Source organism: Rhinatrema bivittatum, chromosome 19, assembly GCF_901001135.1.
Source record: "Rhinatrema bivittatum chromosome 19, aRhiBiv1.1, whole genome shotgun sequence".
NCBI classification, from domain to species: domain Eukaryota; kingdom Metazoa; phylum Chordata; class Amphibia; order Gymnophiona; family Rhinatrematidae; genus Rhinatrema; species Rhinatrema bivittatum.
This window is the reverse complement of record NC_042633.1, coordinates 26697916-26714898: the sequence shown is the minus strand read 5'-3', so window position 1 is coordinate 26714898 and position 16983 is coordinate 26697916. Positions and strand designations below refer to the sequence as shown.

General features: G+C 45.1%; 1 protein-coding gene across 1 annotated transcript in view; it reads right to left on the bottom strand.

Annotated features, from left to right (window-relative positions):
• The window catches only part of XAB2 (XPA binding protein 2), a 56703-nt gene extending 46825 nt beyond the window's left edge, over positions 1-9878 (bottom strand). The window contains 6 exon segments of the mRNA XM_029584909.1: positions 712-846; positions 2694-2891; positions 3359-3423; positions 3426-3484; positions 4624-4772; positions 9637-9878. Of these exon segments, the coding sequence (XP_029440769.1) occupies positions 712-846; positions 2694-2891; positions 3359-3423; positions 3426-3484; positions 4624-4772; positions 9637-9675 (645 nt within the window). The 5' untranslated portion in view covers positions 9676-9878.
• Between the last annotated feature and the right edge of the window lie 7105 nt (positions 9879-16983).

Below are 16983 nucleotides of genomic sequence, written 5' to 3'. Positions count from 1 at the left end.
AGGACAGCAGAAGTGGGAGCTTTCCTTGAGGAGCTTCTGCTCAACTCGGCACAGAGGGACCCTCAAGGACCTCCCCCCTCCTCCCACACACACACTCCAGGCCTGTCACCGACCTACAAAGTTCTTCCATCTTCCAGGCCCTGGGTCTCTGGGACCTCGGTGATATCTGGCCACAATCCTAGAAGTCTGCTGTGTCATGGTCTGGTCCCAGGCATTTGTAACAAATATTATGGCCATCAGCAATAAGACGCCTTGCAGCCACACACAAAGTCCTTGAAGCGGACATTCTTTATCCCCTCTTGTAGATAACATTGAAAAGTGCCATTGAGGGGCTGCTGAAGCAGTGAAACAACTCAGAGCAAGTTTGATAGGAAAGAGAAACTACGAAGCACTAAAAACAGGAAAGAAAGAGGGGTTACACATCTTGTGAAAGTGAGGACAAAAAAATGACTGAGTGGCTAATGAGGCAGAGTGCTCAGAGAAACTCTCACGCAAGCTCAGTGGATGAGCTCAAGAGAGATGGTCCATTTAGCGCCATCGGATGTCACACCTGTCGCATAGATGATTCTGCCCTGCTTGTCGATGGAGCATTAGATACAGCAGAATATAAATCCCAAATAAATATATATAAAAAGATATGACCAGCTCTCCCTTCAGCATTACCCCAGTAGTTGCACATGTCAAACCTTCCTCCTCCTCCTAAACTATTACCTGGTAGTTTGACTTGCCCTCTTTGGACACGAAGCTCTCGTCATTGACAATGATGGCAAGTCGCTGAGCGGCTTCATCTAGCCGATCGATAGACTGGAGGTACTCAATGTATTCTTCAGCATTCTCAGGGCTCAGCTAGTAAGAAGGGAAGATACAAGGGGATCAGTACAAATGTTCCACGTTCCGCCACCTCCTCATCCCAGCACACTCATCTGCCAGGGAAGGCAACAAAAAAAGTGACACGACCTAAATAGCAATACTCCAAGCTAAGCTTGCCTGATGCTGTTCCTCTCTTTACTGCCACAGGAAAAATAGTACTACAGAATCCGTCCCAGAGAAAACGGAATATTTGCAATCTGATGAAAGATAACGATGTACAAGAGTTTTCACGGTCAGTCCCCTGTCACGGTCTATGTTTCAATGGAGGGGCAACAGAAGTGGAAACACCTTATATCATTTCGCAAAGGTACTCTAATGTAAGAAGCCTGGGCGTTATATTAGAGTACCTTTGCAAAATGATACAAGGTCTGCCCCGAAGGTGAAGCAGATCGAGACACTGCGTCTTAGAAGCGGCTAACTACATACATTGTTGCAACATGTTTGGGCACAATGTTTCTTCTTCGTATATTGGCTCCTGATGAAGCAACATAGTTGAGAAACACCACTGCTGTCGAGCCATTAAACGGGATTAGACAGACCTTTCTTGAAAATACTATTTTTGATAAAAGATATTTGAGAGCACTCGTTGACTAACATAACCACAGATGATTGAGCAGTCCAGACGGCTTTGGTTTTGACAAGGCACGTCATCAGGCTTGCTGATGCAGCTAAAACTCATGAAGAAATAAGAAAAATAAAACATTAAAATAATTAAAATAATTTAAAAAAAATAAGATAAAATTGATGAACTATTAAACTAGTGAAGTGAGTGGTGTCTGTTTGAAGGTAATCGGCGGATTCCTTTTGTATTGTTTTCATTTTGCCCCCTTGAAGAACTACATTTCCCAGCTTCCCCAGCAGTAGTTCCTAGAGAGCTATCACAGCTATAGGCTGCCAGATGTTATAAAAAGGCAATAATGGAATAGCAGGGGAGAGAGGAAACAAGCCCAGCCTATCCCATAATCGAAAATGATGCAGACACACGCAGAGCCAGAAGAGCCTTCCAATTACATGCTAAGCTAAGTTTATGTTCCCAGCTTTTATGAAGGGAAACTGTGCTTGTACTTAATGAGACTTTAGGAAGAATTTAAGCAAAGAAATGAGAGGACTGGAACTTAACATTGTACTTATCAAGGAAAGTGTATGACTATGAACAGTTTAGAGCCCTACCCCCTGCTGAAAGCAGTTCTGTGAGAGAATAAACCTTATAGAGAGTGGATGGTTTCATTTGCATTGATGGCTCACATTATCTAGAAGAGGTTGCACATACTGCTAGAATAAGTTATATAAATAAGAGGGGAGCTCTTGGACTGCACAGGCTTATGTTGAAACAATTGTTAATTAACATTTAGGGAGAACTGAAGCCGTTTCAGCAAAGGAAAATTGTGTATTTAAATCCAGCATGTTTTGAGAGTTCAACTTAAACTTGGTGGATGCAGAAATACAGGAATGAGAGAAGTAAATTTAAATCCCTGTGCCTAATTATTAATCAAGACTACTGGACCGTTTTACAAGGAGAAAGCAAGAGTTGCTTACAGGTGTTCACCGAGGACAGCAGTATGTCCATGCTCACACACGGGCAACATCATCCAAGAGAGCCTGGCATAGAAAACTTAGGTCAGAGTTTCTAGAACGTTGACTGAGCCTCTCTGAGCATAATCTCTCTTTACAATAATGTCCTGTTCCTTTCCTAAAATGGATAGCCAGGCATCCGATATCAAGCCAGATCTCAGCTGATTGCCCCTGCTTTTCCACTCTCCCCCTTTCAGTAGCTCTTCTACCTATGCATTGCTCTTGCTTTCTCCTGGTGGCTGCCCCCTTACCTTCAGGTACCTCCTGTAGACTCGCACAGCAGTCTCTGGCAATGGGTAGAGGCGTACAAACTTGAGGTAGAGGGGCCAGATACGATGGTGCTGTGTGATGGGGAGGGCTCGAAGTGCTCGATCGAAGGTTCGACGTGTTCGGGTGATCTTACACTGATCCACGAGGAACCGACAGTAATCCAGCCAGATCCGGGGCATCTACAAGGAAGACACAGCAACATGAATACAAGAACGACAGACAGTGATACTGTCACAGCAAAGGCATTTCTAAATGCACAGGATCATGTCTTAAGCATGATGGAGACAGAACAATCCCTTAACCGCCCCTTCCTCCACCCACCGGATGCACTGCAATGCTCCGAAGGGAGATAGTCTAAACGAACGGCTGCCTCACCGATGGAGCACATCCCAGCCTATCCCTAACCCTCCCATGCCTAGCTCTTGGTTCCCTTTTATGAACGCTCTCGTTAATGTTATTTCTGTTATTGTCTTGATTAAGCGCGGCATCTTAGAACTGTAAATCAATGCGATGTACAGTTAACGCATTGGGCAAGTATAGCACTAAACCCCTGCAGTGCAACGTGCGTGAAAGTTACATTCCACAACTCTTTCTACGTGACCGTCATGGCTCTCTACCTCTCCCCCTGCCCCTGGATTGTCTTTACCTTGTGCATGAACACCAATGCCCTCTCATGGCAGTTGTTCACCTCCTCGTAGCCTGTATCGGAGGACACACTTGACTTCTCACCTGCTTCCGACGTTGCTTCAGGTAATTATACCACAGCTTGTAGCTGAAAAGAATGTGGGAAATGCCGATTAATGCAGGCCACAGTCTCCAGTTCAGAACTAAAACGAGGGAGCCACCAGTCCCCGCACTGCGGCAGAGGCCTGGGAGCTTGCACTTGTGGTCCTCTGTGTCGCCACCCCCCCACCCTTCTCCCCACCCCCAGCTATAAAGCTTCTCTACTGCACCTCCTTACTGAAAGCAGCTTTACGGACGCTAGCACAGGCGGATTCTGCAGGTTCGGCCTCCAGTACGTAGATCCATTGCTGTTTGACCCCAGAGGATACGAACAGCCCAAAGAAAGGCATGAGAGACTGAGGGCTTGCTGCCAAGTTAGAACGCATGACAGTGGCTGAAACTGCACAGCCGAGTACCCCAAGACAATGCACAGCAGTGCTGGGCCATGTAAAAGGAGAGGGCTGTTTTACTTATATCACTTCTTTTTCCTCCCATTAAGTTCCCCCTCGCCACTTGCTGTCTTCCACACCAACTTCCACCCCCCCCCCCCCCAAAAAAAAACCAAAACAACCACAGCCAGAAATCCTACCCTTGAGCAAGGCTTTGCACTTATGCAGCAGGTTTTCCTTCTACTCTAGAACAAGAGAGGGCACACAGCTGGCAGAAGCAGACCAGAGTCTCCTGCTACACCATGTCATGCAGACATTGCTCCATCTTCAGTCCCCACAGCATCTCCAACTGGAAGAGGCTGGAGCATTCCACTGCACTTCACATGAGACCTAAGAATCCTGAACTGCTTGACTACAGGAAAAAAAACAAAACCCAGTACAGAGCATGAACTATAACCCCTCTGCTTGCCTCTAATCAGTGAGAGTACGGGAGAGAGAGCATTCAGGATCTTTCTATATTTTCTCTGTCCCAATGTGTGCTCACAATCCTGTGTCTTTGATCAGAAGGAGGACACGAGTTAGGCAACATATTGCCCTTCCCGCTCATGCCTATGGAGGGAGACAGAGGACAGAGAGTGTGATCACAAGGCAGGCAGGCAAGCGTCAGGCCATTTGCTGCCATTCTCAGCCCTCCTAGGCCTTTGGTGGGGGAGAAGTGGGGGGCAAACAGACAGAGTATTGTTCAAGTTCCTGTGTCTGATGAAGAGGTGGGGAAGGCTGTACATTTGGGTTTTCCTACCTGCCTGGCAGTTCCTTGAGGGCTCTCTCATAGATCAGATTCAGCACACTCGGGGGAGCATTCTGTTTGAACTCAATGTAACGGATCCAGCACTTCACAGAGAATGGATTACGAAGGATTTCCTCTTCATACTGCAGGTCCTCTTCCTCCTGCATAAGGGAATAGCATTTATCCAGAAACAGCTCTTAGTCACTGCCTACTCACTTTCCCGCAGAAGCATCTCATCCTGCACAGGGAAAATAACTAGCTCAGTACCCCACTGGATGTTAGATACAGGCTTCGGAAGCTGAAAGGAGCATGTTGACAGATATGGCAGCATATTACCTCCAATACTGTGACCTAGAAACAGGGCTGCCAACAAACCTCTGTCCCAAATAGAGAGGAGCCCAAAAGAAAAATGGGATCCACTAAATTTTCATTCTTGTAGTACCACAGATCACTCCAGACTCCTGGGTTTTGCCTCCCTTCCAGCAGATGGAGACAGAGAAAGTTTCGTAGGCACCGCCTCTTAACCCAGTGTGCCACCTGCATCTCTTCAGTATTAATCAGTACCCAAGCAGAAAATATTTTCTTTTTGTAAATGGTATTTTATTGAAATTGACTGTCATCATAACAAAAACATACAATTACACATTGAAATAAACTCTACATATTCAAAAACCAAATTATCTTGATTGCTTCATTTTCAGTGGCCTGTATGATTAGAAATACAAAAAGATTGCATAATGCGTACCTCTGTCTGGCTTGGTGGGCGTTTGAGACCAGCTAGTTGGAAAGACCAGCCTATCTTATATGCCTGCTTTATTACGCAGCCCTCCATTATACATATGGATTCCACCCCTGAGAGAACTTGGGTAGCATGTGATGTTTGCGGGCTGTCACCTATATAGTTCACACATCTTATCCAACTTTAAGAGTATCGCTGTTAGCTGAGGGGGCGTTAGGTGCTTTCCAAGCTGCTGCCCAGAATAATTTGGTGCACTAATGTCCATGCATGTCTAGAGCATTCAGCAGGTGTGTTCAATAGTGCTATTTCAGAGGTTAGCTGTATGGGAGATGGAGAACTTGTTGGATAAGGTGAGATACTGCGCTCCATAAATCGCCTTATATTGGGACATTCCCACTACATATCAACAAAGGATCCTTTTTGACCACATCCCTTCCAGCATAAATCATCACTACTAATGTGAGCCTTATATAGCCTAGTGGGTGCCATCTGAGTAATAATTTATAACTATTTTCAAATAGTAGCACTGAACTAGCCTTTCAAAAATTTGAGGGAACATTGCAATGCACTGTCTCCGTGCTCTCTGGGAGCTGCTAAAGCCAACACAATACTGCTCAGTGTACATACAAGCTTGTATCGCCAAAGCATTTGTGGAAAAGGTCTATTTTAGAATGGTCTCTATTTTCCTATCCTGTATATCTTTTAATGCCGTTCCTCCCTCTCCTGGGATTGCTGTTTTGCAGGTTACCACTGGAACTAAGACATCTACCCTAGGTATTCTAAGGAGATTGTATCTATTTTCCAGAGGTAGGGGCTATAATTTACCCATGACCCTGCCCCCTTTAAAACCCCCTTGACATGGTGACCATGCGATTCAGGGCCTTCGGTGGTTTTCTTATCCTCTGGAGGATGGGGTCTACCTCTTCTGGGTCTTCTGCCTTGGAGTCTAATATTCTAAGAGCACCTAACACATTAGTAATGAAGGCTGAGAACACATCTTTCCAGGACAGTCAGACTACTGCTTCCAAGGAGCACTCCCCTTCCTCCTGAGAGCCTATAGAAGTGCTATAATCAGAGTCATCCACTGACCAGGATTTCTCCGGCGTGAGCATCTGGACAGAAGGGGTTGAGGGCTCGATGATTGCTCACTTAGGGGCCAGTGCTTTGGAAAGGTGGCTCATCTCTTAGGCCCCACAACAGAGTGCAAAATGTTTGGTGCATAAGCACCACAAACTCTGGGGAGAATCCTCCACCCCCCATTGGATCCCCTGGATAGCTGCAGCCCCCACAATGGGGATTTTAAACCCTAAGATTCTGCCGGCACTGACCATGGGGGTGGGAGGGCAGGAAATTTCCTTAGGTCCCTCGCTAGGCCAGTTATAGCCTGTTCCCCTTCGGCTGGGGAAGGAAGGGACCTCCTCCCCATCTAGGGAGTCCAGGTCCAGCACCCCATTGCACAAGGGGCAGAAAGACACCAAGATGCTGGGACTTTGTTGTGTGTTGCAGGCTACACACATTTCCACCCTCTCGGCATGAAGTCAGACTCAGGATAGCTGTGTTACACACTGCTATTCACATGCAGAGAAGATAGAAGGGAGAAAAACTTACTGCGGTTTGGTTGTTCCCCTTCCATTCTGTACTACTCTCTTCCTTACTAGTTACTCAGCGCCCCAGGAAATCTGTTCTGAATGCTTGAGCTGCTTTTTCCTCTTCTCTTTCTCACTTTTTTTTTTAATATAGATTTATTTAGCTGGCAGATGCTAGAGAGCAGGAGAGAGATCAAGAAAGAGAGGGGAGGCTTTTAGGACCCCTTGGTGCTTACCAAGGTCACCCCTCTTGGTTCACTAGTCGTACCATCTAAGGAAGTCCACAGACCCCCCCCCCCCCCCAGGAGTACTGGCATCAACCCTGAGGGTATGCTCTACCATGTTTCCCTAGGAGATAGCCTACACAAGTGGCATCAGCCCTGCAGGACTGTTGCCCCAGGAGCAAGAGGGCTCAAACAGGCCAAGGCCAAATTTGGCTCTAAACCAACCAGTCCTTAATTGTCCACAGTTGCAGGAGACAGAGACTACTGGCAACTGCCTAAGACCACACCTCTCTTATAGCACAGGATGAGATTATAGAAGAACTGTTAAGGACTGGTCTAACAGGAAGAAAAGGAAGAGAGGTGTTATGCCCCTGTATACTGTAAACAGTACTGGAGCCTGCATCTTCAAAAGGATATAAACTGGCTGAAGTCAGTTCAGAGGGTAGCTATTAAGATGATCAGTTATTTTCTCTTCTAAAGCATATGGGAACAGACAAATATCTATATACATATGCCCTAGAGCAGTGGTTCCCAAACCTATCCTGGAGAACCCCTAGCCAGTCAGATTTTCAGGATATCGGCCATGAATATGCTCGAGGGAGATTTGCATGCACTACCTCCATTGCATGCAGATTTTATTTCATAAATATTCACTGCTGATATCCTGAAAACGTGACTGGTTGGGAGTCTTCTAGGACAGGTTTGGGAACCACTGCCCTAGAGGAAAGGCAAGATAAGAGAGAGATATTTAAATACCTCCAAGGTTTTCCATGCACAAGAGGTGGGTCACTTTCAAAGGAAAAAGAGGCTCTAGAGGTTATGGAATGAGGGTGAAAGAGGGTAAACTCAGAAGAGTAAGCTAAGGAAATATTTCTTTACAGAGGGTAGCGGATTCATGGAACAACTTCCCCATGAAGCTGGTGGAGACAGTATCTGAATTCAAGAAAGCATGGGATAAACAGAGAGGTTCCCTGAGGGAGTGGTAGGGACTGTAAAGCTGGTATGGATGACCAGACTAGATAGGCCATATGGTCTTTTTCTGTCATCAGGTTTCTATGTTTAAATATTAACAAATAATTTCTGCAAGCAGTGCATATGCCTAAAATGCACCAAATAATTTTTGGCAATTATTTTATGTAGGGCGAAATGAGGTATGTAGGGCAAAGTCCTGTCCACTTACAATAATCCTCCACCACCCTACCATTCCCTGAACGAGGCAATGTGAATCTTTTAATAAGTGCAGACTACAAGTTTTTATTAAATTCTAATTTAAAAGAAAAATTTGAAAATGTAAGCTGTCTGGCACTCCCTTCCTCTGTTACAGCGTCCTCAGTTCCTTCCCCAAGTTTCAAGCTATCACCAATTTGTTACAAAGACAAATCACTGCAAGGAATGTGATCACTCCATCATCACTTACTGCTATACTTGATCTGATCTGAATTCAACAGCAAGAGAGCATCATTATGATGGCAAAACCGAATATATGGTATACAAAACACGTTAAATAAATACATAAATCTGTTATGCTTGTTTGGCAGTTCAATGCCAAAGCCCAAATATTACACTGGAATATAAATAAAGAATTTGCTGTGAATTTAGAATTCTCGTGATCCTGGAAGTACCCAAGGCACCTCAACATTTGAAAAGCATGAGAATCACCACTGATCTAGGCCATCATAGATAGGATGTACTATTTGTACTTTAGGTTGCATCATATTCTATTACCCTGGGATTATAGTGCCCATTTCACCATTAACAGCAGGAACAGAATGCCTGGAATGCTCTTCTGAAAGAGGTGGTGACAACGAGAATAGTAAATAAATTTAAAAGAGCATGGGATAAATATTACTGATCCCTAAAGGCATGAAAAGGTAATGGGGGGGGGAAAAAAAAGGGTAACGCATGGAGGTAAACCTGAATGGTGCGACAGTTACCAGCATAAGCCACTTGCTGGGCAAACTGGAAGGACCATTTGGTCTTTATCTGCTGCCATTGCTATGTTACTATTATATAGAGCAAGATAAAATAAACACACCTGGCCCATGCCAACTCACAGTAACACAGAAATGAAGGCAGAAAATGATCCATCCAGTCTGCCCAACAAGCTTCTTATGCTATACTTTGGGATCCACTTACTATAATGCACCTTGGCCCTCTACGGGCCCCAAACACCTGTTTTGGCACCCAGTTACCAAATACGGAAAAAGCAGAAGAAAGGGAACAAGTTTGAGTAACAGAAAACCCGAGGCTGACCATTCTAGAAAACAAAACGAAAGAGGGAGGCTCATTACAGCCTGTTGGGTTCTGAGAACTCACTTCCAAAAGTGTCTAGAGGTGAAAAAGGGTTTAGCATCACAAACTCTTAACTTCCCCCCCAATAACCCACGGTTTAATGAACGTTACTGCTTTGCACAAGTTGCGGCGACCTATCCCCGAACTCATTTTCCTTTCATAGCGTCCCCTCTCAGATACTCACAAAACGCAGATCGCGGATCCCCGTCGCCGCTTCCGGCATCTTCACCACCTGTCTAATCCAAGGTTTAGGCCTTCCACCGACTACAATACCTCCAATACCCCGCAGTCGCCGACTGACATCGTCACAGCTCTGCCCAGCCGCAGGCCGTGTACGTCGCGAACACGCAAAGCCGCCTACAGCCCTGCGCCCAATCGCTTCCCCTCATGTGACAAACGTGGGCTGGCGCGGAGTCATCTTCCACTTGGGAAAAATGAGGGGAGGAATTGGCTAGCTCCAACGCCATCTTTAGCTTGGCAGAGGGCCTTTGGATACCGGAAACGGGGTGGAAGAAGCAGAATGGGTCTCCTCCAGTGATCGCCAAACTTCCTGATGTCAAATTCAGCTAACTATATTGGCATGGTAATTTTACGTGTGTTGCCAAAGGAATATATTAATTGATCAAAATAAAAGGAAGAAAAAAAATAAACATTTACAAAATAGCAACGCGACAGGTTACGGAAAGTACAATAGGAGGGACATGTTTCAGGTTTTGGTGCTGGTTCAAAAGCAAGGAACTAACCTTTAAACAATTAAAAAAAAAATTCAAAAAACATGTTTGTTAATGATATGGAATGGTGTTCTAAGCACATTTTTTCAAGGTTGTGGGTGCAATTAACACACGTTTTTTGAAATGATAGGTGTTTTTTGGCAGTTATGATTAAAACATTTATCTACTTTTTCATGAGTAGAAACAGTATGGTATGAAATGGTCTTTTCACACACACACTTTTTCTTTTAATTTTTGTAAGTTTTTTAAATTTGAAGAAAGATCATGAAGCAGGTCTAGGAGATTTTCTCTTTTCAGAGTCCATTTTTTTTTTTTTTTTATAATTTTTGTTTAATTGTTTAGGGGTTAGTTCCTTGGTTTTGTTTATCGTCATGTTACGAACACCTCATATACATTTTTTATTGCCACATTTGTTTTGACTTGAGGTTAATTTATGGCCTAGTAGTAAGATGCATAAGAAGCAGCCTGGTAGTAAGATGCCACATATTTTGCTGCTTTAGCTACTGTTCATAGGTGCCAGCTCTGTAGGTAGCGTTGCCAACTTTTCCACAGACCAGGACTGGACACAAGGACCTGCTGGGGAGGATACCTGACCCCCCTCATTTACATTCATTTAAAATCAGTGAGCTAGATATTAAAAAATCATTTATAATGATAACTGAAAAGTTATCCATCTAAATGGCTATCCGGCTATATTCAAAGTAGGGGGTATTCTACATGCACTCATTCACTTCTTTCCCACACACACATGCATTCTCACTCACACACACTCATTCACATCTCTCCCTCTTCCACACTAATACATGCACTCTCTCACATACATTAACACTCACTCTTCTCCCTTTTCCACATGCATTCTCACTCACACACACATGTATTCTCACTCACACACACACACACATTCACTTCTCTCCCTCTTCCACACTAATACATGCACTCTCTCACATACATTAACACTCACTCTTCTCCCTTTTCCACATGCACTCATTCACTTCTTTCCCACACACACATGCATTCTCACACACACACACTCATTCACTTCTCTCCCTCTTCCACACACACTCATTCACTTCTCTCCCTCTTCCACACATATATGCATTCTCATACACATACATTTATACTCATTCTCTTTTCTCAGCCACAGGAGCCGCCTCTTTCCTCAGGCTCATGAGACAAATGTGCCACTTCATCATCTCCTGCAGCATCAGGCCCGTGCAGCCCTTGTTTCATTTCCTGTGCATGGCCCATTGCTGCTGCTCTTCCTGTGTCTACTCAGGTGTTGCATATAGGGAAAAATAACCCTTGCTGTAGTTACATGATGTTAGGTTCCATATTAGGAGCTACCACCCAGGAAAAGGATCTAGGCATCATAGTGGATAATACTTTAAAATCGTCGGCTCAGTGTGCTGCAGCAGTCAAAAAAGCAAACAGAATGTTAGGAATTATTAGGAAGGGAATGGTTAATAAAACAGAAAATGTCATAATGCCTCCGTATCGCTCCATGGTGAGACCGCACCTTGAATACTGTGTACAATTCTGGTCGCTACATCTCAAAAAAGATATAATTGCGATGGAGAAGGTACAGAGAAGGGCGACCAAAATGATAAAGGGGATGGAACAGCTCCCCTATGAGGAAAGACTGAAGAGGTTAGGGCTGTTCAGCTTGGAGAAGAGACGGCTGAGGGGGGATATGATAGAGGTGTTTAAAATCATGAGAGGTCTTGAACGAGTAGATGTGACTCGGTTATTTACACTTTCGAATAATAGAAGGACTAGGGGGCACTCCATGAAGTTAGCAAGTAGCACATTTAAGACTAATCTGAGAAAATTCTTTTTCACTCAACGCACAATTAAGCTCTGGAATTTGTTGCCAGAGGATGTGGTTAGTGCAGTTAGTGTAGCTGGGTTCAAAAAAGGTTTGGATAAGTTCTTGGAGGAGAAGTCCATTAATGGCTATTAATCAATTTTACTTAGGGAATAGCCACTGCTATTAATTGCATCAGTAGCATGGGTTCTTCTTAGTGTTTGGGTAATTACCAGGTTCTTGTGGCCTGGTTTTGGCCTCTGTTGGAAACAGGATGCTGGGCTTGATGGACCCTTGGTCTGACCCAGCATGGCAATTTCTTATGTTCTTACTGTTTCTTTTTCCTTGCGGGGGGCGGAGTGCTATGCTCCTGCTGCGCGGCTCTGCACTTCTCATCCTCCTGGAGTGCAGGTGCTGATGCTCCTCCTCCTTCAGATCTGTACTGTTCCACCCATTTTTTCTTCCAGCCTTATGCAGCAGGGACCTGGAGTTTTCAGGTGTTGGCCCGGAGACCCAGGAATTTGTTCAGAATTCTGGAGTGTCCAGGCCAAATCTGGAAAGTTCCCAGGTATGGTCCTAAAGCTGGCCGGATATACTTATATCCTGTTGGGGATATTCAGCGCCACAGCCTGTGCCTGCCCCGGATCCCAAAGGCTCAAACCGCAGGAAAAGGGGCTGGTATAGGCAAAGCCTCAGCTAAGTCTCTGCATTGTCTTCAGCCGGTTGGCAGTGAGGACCTACTGGGGCTTCCCAGTAAGTGGCATCAACTTCACTCCAGCACAAGGGTCCACAACTCTAACATCACCTCAAGCTTGTATAGCTTTTTCCCTCCCTACTGCCCAAGTTACCAAGTTGCCACCTTTCCACTTTTGCTTTCTGTCCCTTTCTCCTGCCTCTGGCCGCATGAGAGAGAATGAGAGTGTGTTTGAGTTTTTTCCTTCCCTGCTGTCCATAGTCACTTTTCCACTTTTGCCCACGCTCCCTTTCTCCTGCCCATGGCCAGCTGACAGAAAGAGTGTGAGCATGTATACTGTATGTGTGCGTGTTTTTGCCCATTTACAGACCACCTCAAACGTATGCCCTCTCTCCCTTCCTCCTGCTTATTTCCACCTGATGGCTGCATTCCTGCCAGCATGGACTGGAGACAGAGGCTAGGTTTATTGGTGCTGCTGATGCGCCAATGACAGTGGTCAGTGGTCCCCGTGCTTTGAGCGGCTGCCGCAAATGAGCTTACTTCTGTGCAGTTTTCACACATCAGCAGACACCGGACTCTCCTCGTACCCAACACCCCCCAGCCAGGAACTGCCATCCTGAATGAGTGCTGCTCCTCTCTTGGGTCCCGCAACCTCTCTTTCCCTTCAGTCATGCACTGTGGGCCCAGCCAACACTGCTCCATCCTCCACCTCCTGCAGCTCCTGCTTCTTCATTCACGTGCAACCTTGATTGGACATTACAGTGTCCAGTTAACTCTGTAACCAGACACTGTATAATTAGCTGGGAAGTCGGTCACTCTATCTGTGGTTCCTGTGGATGCATGAGCACCCCCAATATTGTCTCCTGCACTCCAGATTGGGAGCTGTGAGCTCCTTTTTGAAAAATTTGATTTATATTCCGCTTTTCAGCACTTCAAAGCGGATTACATTAAGGAAGTAAAAAGGATCCCAAAACAAGGACCACAGGGAAGAATATCTGTTAAAACTGAGGGAGATGAAGGAAGAAATAAAGAAGAAAAAAGATCAAGCAGAAGAAAGGATTGCCAAAGAGATAAAGCGAAGAGACAAAATTTTTTTCAAATATATCAGGGAAAGAAGGGAGGTCGGAAGTGGTATAGTGAAATTGAAAGGTGACAAGGATCAATGTGTAGAGAGTAACAAAGAAATGGCAGAAATAGTAAACAAATACTTCAGTTCGGCATTCACTAAAGAAGACCCTGGAGAAGGACCCTTGCTGGTTAACAAGATCGTAGATAGGGATGGAGTAGACAAGACTCCGTTTACAGAAGAGAATGTATGGGAGGAGCTAGGACAAGGCCATGGGGGCTGGATGAGGTACATCCCAGGATTCTGAGAGAGCTCAGAGATGTGCTGGCGGGTCCAGTGAAACACCTATTCAATAGATCCCTGGAAACGGGAGTGGTGCCGCAGGACTGGAGAAGAGTGGTGGTGGTCCTGCTTCATAAGAGTAGTAGGGAGGAGGCTGGAAATTACAGGCCGGTTAGCCTCACTTTGGTGGTGTGAAAATTAATGGCTGTAGGAAAGCAACGTGAACTATCTACAATCCAGTGGGTTACTGGACCCAGGGCAGCATGGATTCACCAGAGGAAGGTCCTGTCAGACAAATCTGATTGATTTTTTTGATTATGTGACTAGAGAATTGGATCGAGGAAGAGTGCTTGATGTGATCTATTTGGATTTCAGCAAAGCTTTTGATACGGTCCCACATATGAGGTTTGTGAATAAAATGAGAAGCTTGGAAGTGAGTGCCAAGGTGGTGGCATGGATTACAAACTGGTTGACTGATAGGAGACAGAGTGTAATAGTAAATGGAACCTCTTCTGAAGAGAAAACCATCTTAAGTGTAGTGCCACAGGGTTCAGTTTTGGAATTGGCTCTGTTCAATATCTTTATGAGCAACATTGCGGAAGGGATAGAAGGTAGAATTTATCTATTTGCAGAAGAAGCTAAGATCTGCAATAGTGTGGGCACGCCTGAAGGAGTAGAGAGAATGAAAAGAGATTTAGGAAAGCTGGAAGAGTGGTTGGCGTTCAATGGCAAGAAGGGCAGAGTCATGCATATGGGGTGCAGCAATCCAAAAGAGTTGTATGCTATGGGGGGGGGGGGGGGGGGGTGAAATACTGATGTGCCCAGACCAAGAGAGGGTTCTTGTGGTAACAGTGTCTGGAGATCTGAAGATGGCGAAGCAATGTGACATGGTGATAGCTAAAGCCAGAAGAATGCTGGGCTGCATAGAGAGAGGAATAACCAGTAAGAAAAAGGAGGTGATAATCCCATTGTACAGGTCCTTGGTGAGGCCTCACCTGGAGTATTGTGTTCATTTGTGGAGACCGTATCTCAAAATGGACAAAGAGAGGATGGAGATGGTCCAGAGAAGGGCAACCAAAATGGTGTGGTGTCTGTATGAGAAGACCTACGAGGAGAGGCTGAAGGATATGAATATGTATATCCTGGAAGATATATGATACAGACCTTTAGATGCACATTCAACAAACCTTATGCTGGAAAGAAATCAGTAGAACTTGGGGTCACAAAATGAAACTCAAGTTAGGACGACTCAGAACCAACGTCAAGAAATATTTCTTCACAGAGAGGGTGGTGGACGCCTGGAATGCCCGTCCAGAGGAGGCGGTGAAGATGAAAACTGAAAGAATTCAAAGGGGCATGGGATAAACACTGTGGATCCCTAAAGGCTAGAAGATGGAAATGAAAAGAGTGCATGGAAGCAACTTCCTGGTGCGGCGGTCACTACTCTTAACCAATAAGCCTTCATACTGTTGATGCAACTCCATTATTGCTCTCTGCTTCAACGGCGGGGGGAAAAGGAGAATTGGACTCAAACAGCAACCAACAAGGGCCCTGACATTTACAGTCTGGGAAACTGATAAGCATGGGGTAAACTGCACAGTGCAGCAGATACTACAGATACTACTACTTGCTGGGCAGATTGAATGGACCATCTGGTGCTTTTTGCAGTCATTTCTATGTTTCTATACATGAACAACAGAGACTAACAGGCCGATACAGTAAAAATCGCGGGAGAGCGGGCGAGCGCCTAGGGTACTCTCCTGTGCACGCGATTCAGAAAAAAAAAAGATTCAAATTAGGGCCCGCGGTAAAAAGAGGCGCTAGGGACACTAGCACATCCCTAGCGCCTCTTTTTGGACAGGAGCGGCGGCTGTCAGCGAGTTTGACAGCCGACGCTCAATTTTGCCGGCGTTAGTTCTCAAACCTGCTGACAGCCACGGGTTCGGAAACCGGACACCGGGAAAATTGAGCGTCCGGTTTTCAACCCACGGGGCCGATTTTAAATTTTTTTTTAAATTTAAATTTTTATCTTTTGGGACCTCTGACTTAATATCGTCATGATATTAAGTCGGAGGGTGTACAGAAAAGCAGTTTTTCCTGCTTTTCTGTACACTTTCCCGGTGCCGAGAGAAATTAACGTCGACCTTTGGGTAGGCGCTAATTTCTTAAAGTAAAATGTGCGGCTTGGCTGCACATTTTACTTTCTGTATCACGCGGGAATACCTAATAGGGCCATCAACATGCATTTGTATGTTGCGGGCGCAATTAGGTTCGGGGGGTTGGATGCGCGTTTTCGGCCTCTTACTGAATAAGGGGTAAAGCTAGCGCGTCGAAAACATGCGTCCAAACGCGGGTTAACAGTGCGCTCCAACGGCCTGTATGTGCAGGAAATCACAACTCATCAGGATATAAAGTCATTCTGTAGCAGCTAATGGGAAATCACAAATGGTAATAAAAGAAATCCTAAACCATAAACCTCATGTGCGCTTGTGTTAATCTCTACAGAGCAGTCTCTAGAACATCCTTATAAAGCTACCAAGCTTATTTTCAAGATTTCACATTCTCTCATGTCTATCTCCATTTGAATCAGATGGATTTGGTGCTAAAGTGGTTTTGAGATATTTAAATAAGACAGAGTGGAGATTGAAGGATCCTCATGTGTTTTTCAGCTTCTTGTTCTTGGTATTAGCTGGCATGGTGGCAGGGATTTACTCAGAGCTCCTCTCCTGCCCAGTTCCACGTGGCAATACATATAGAAAGAGGGAGAATGAGGTCCGTGAAGATTGTAACCAGACTGATAATGTGCAAATTGCCTTCATTGGTGCAGAGTGCTCAGCTCACCCCAAATAGTTTTCGTGGTGAAAGGGGAACAAGGTTTTTGGAAATTTGATACTTAGTAACATTAGAAACACAGCTTGAAAAATAGTTTCGATAGAGCACACTCCAGAGAGAGA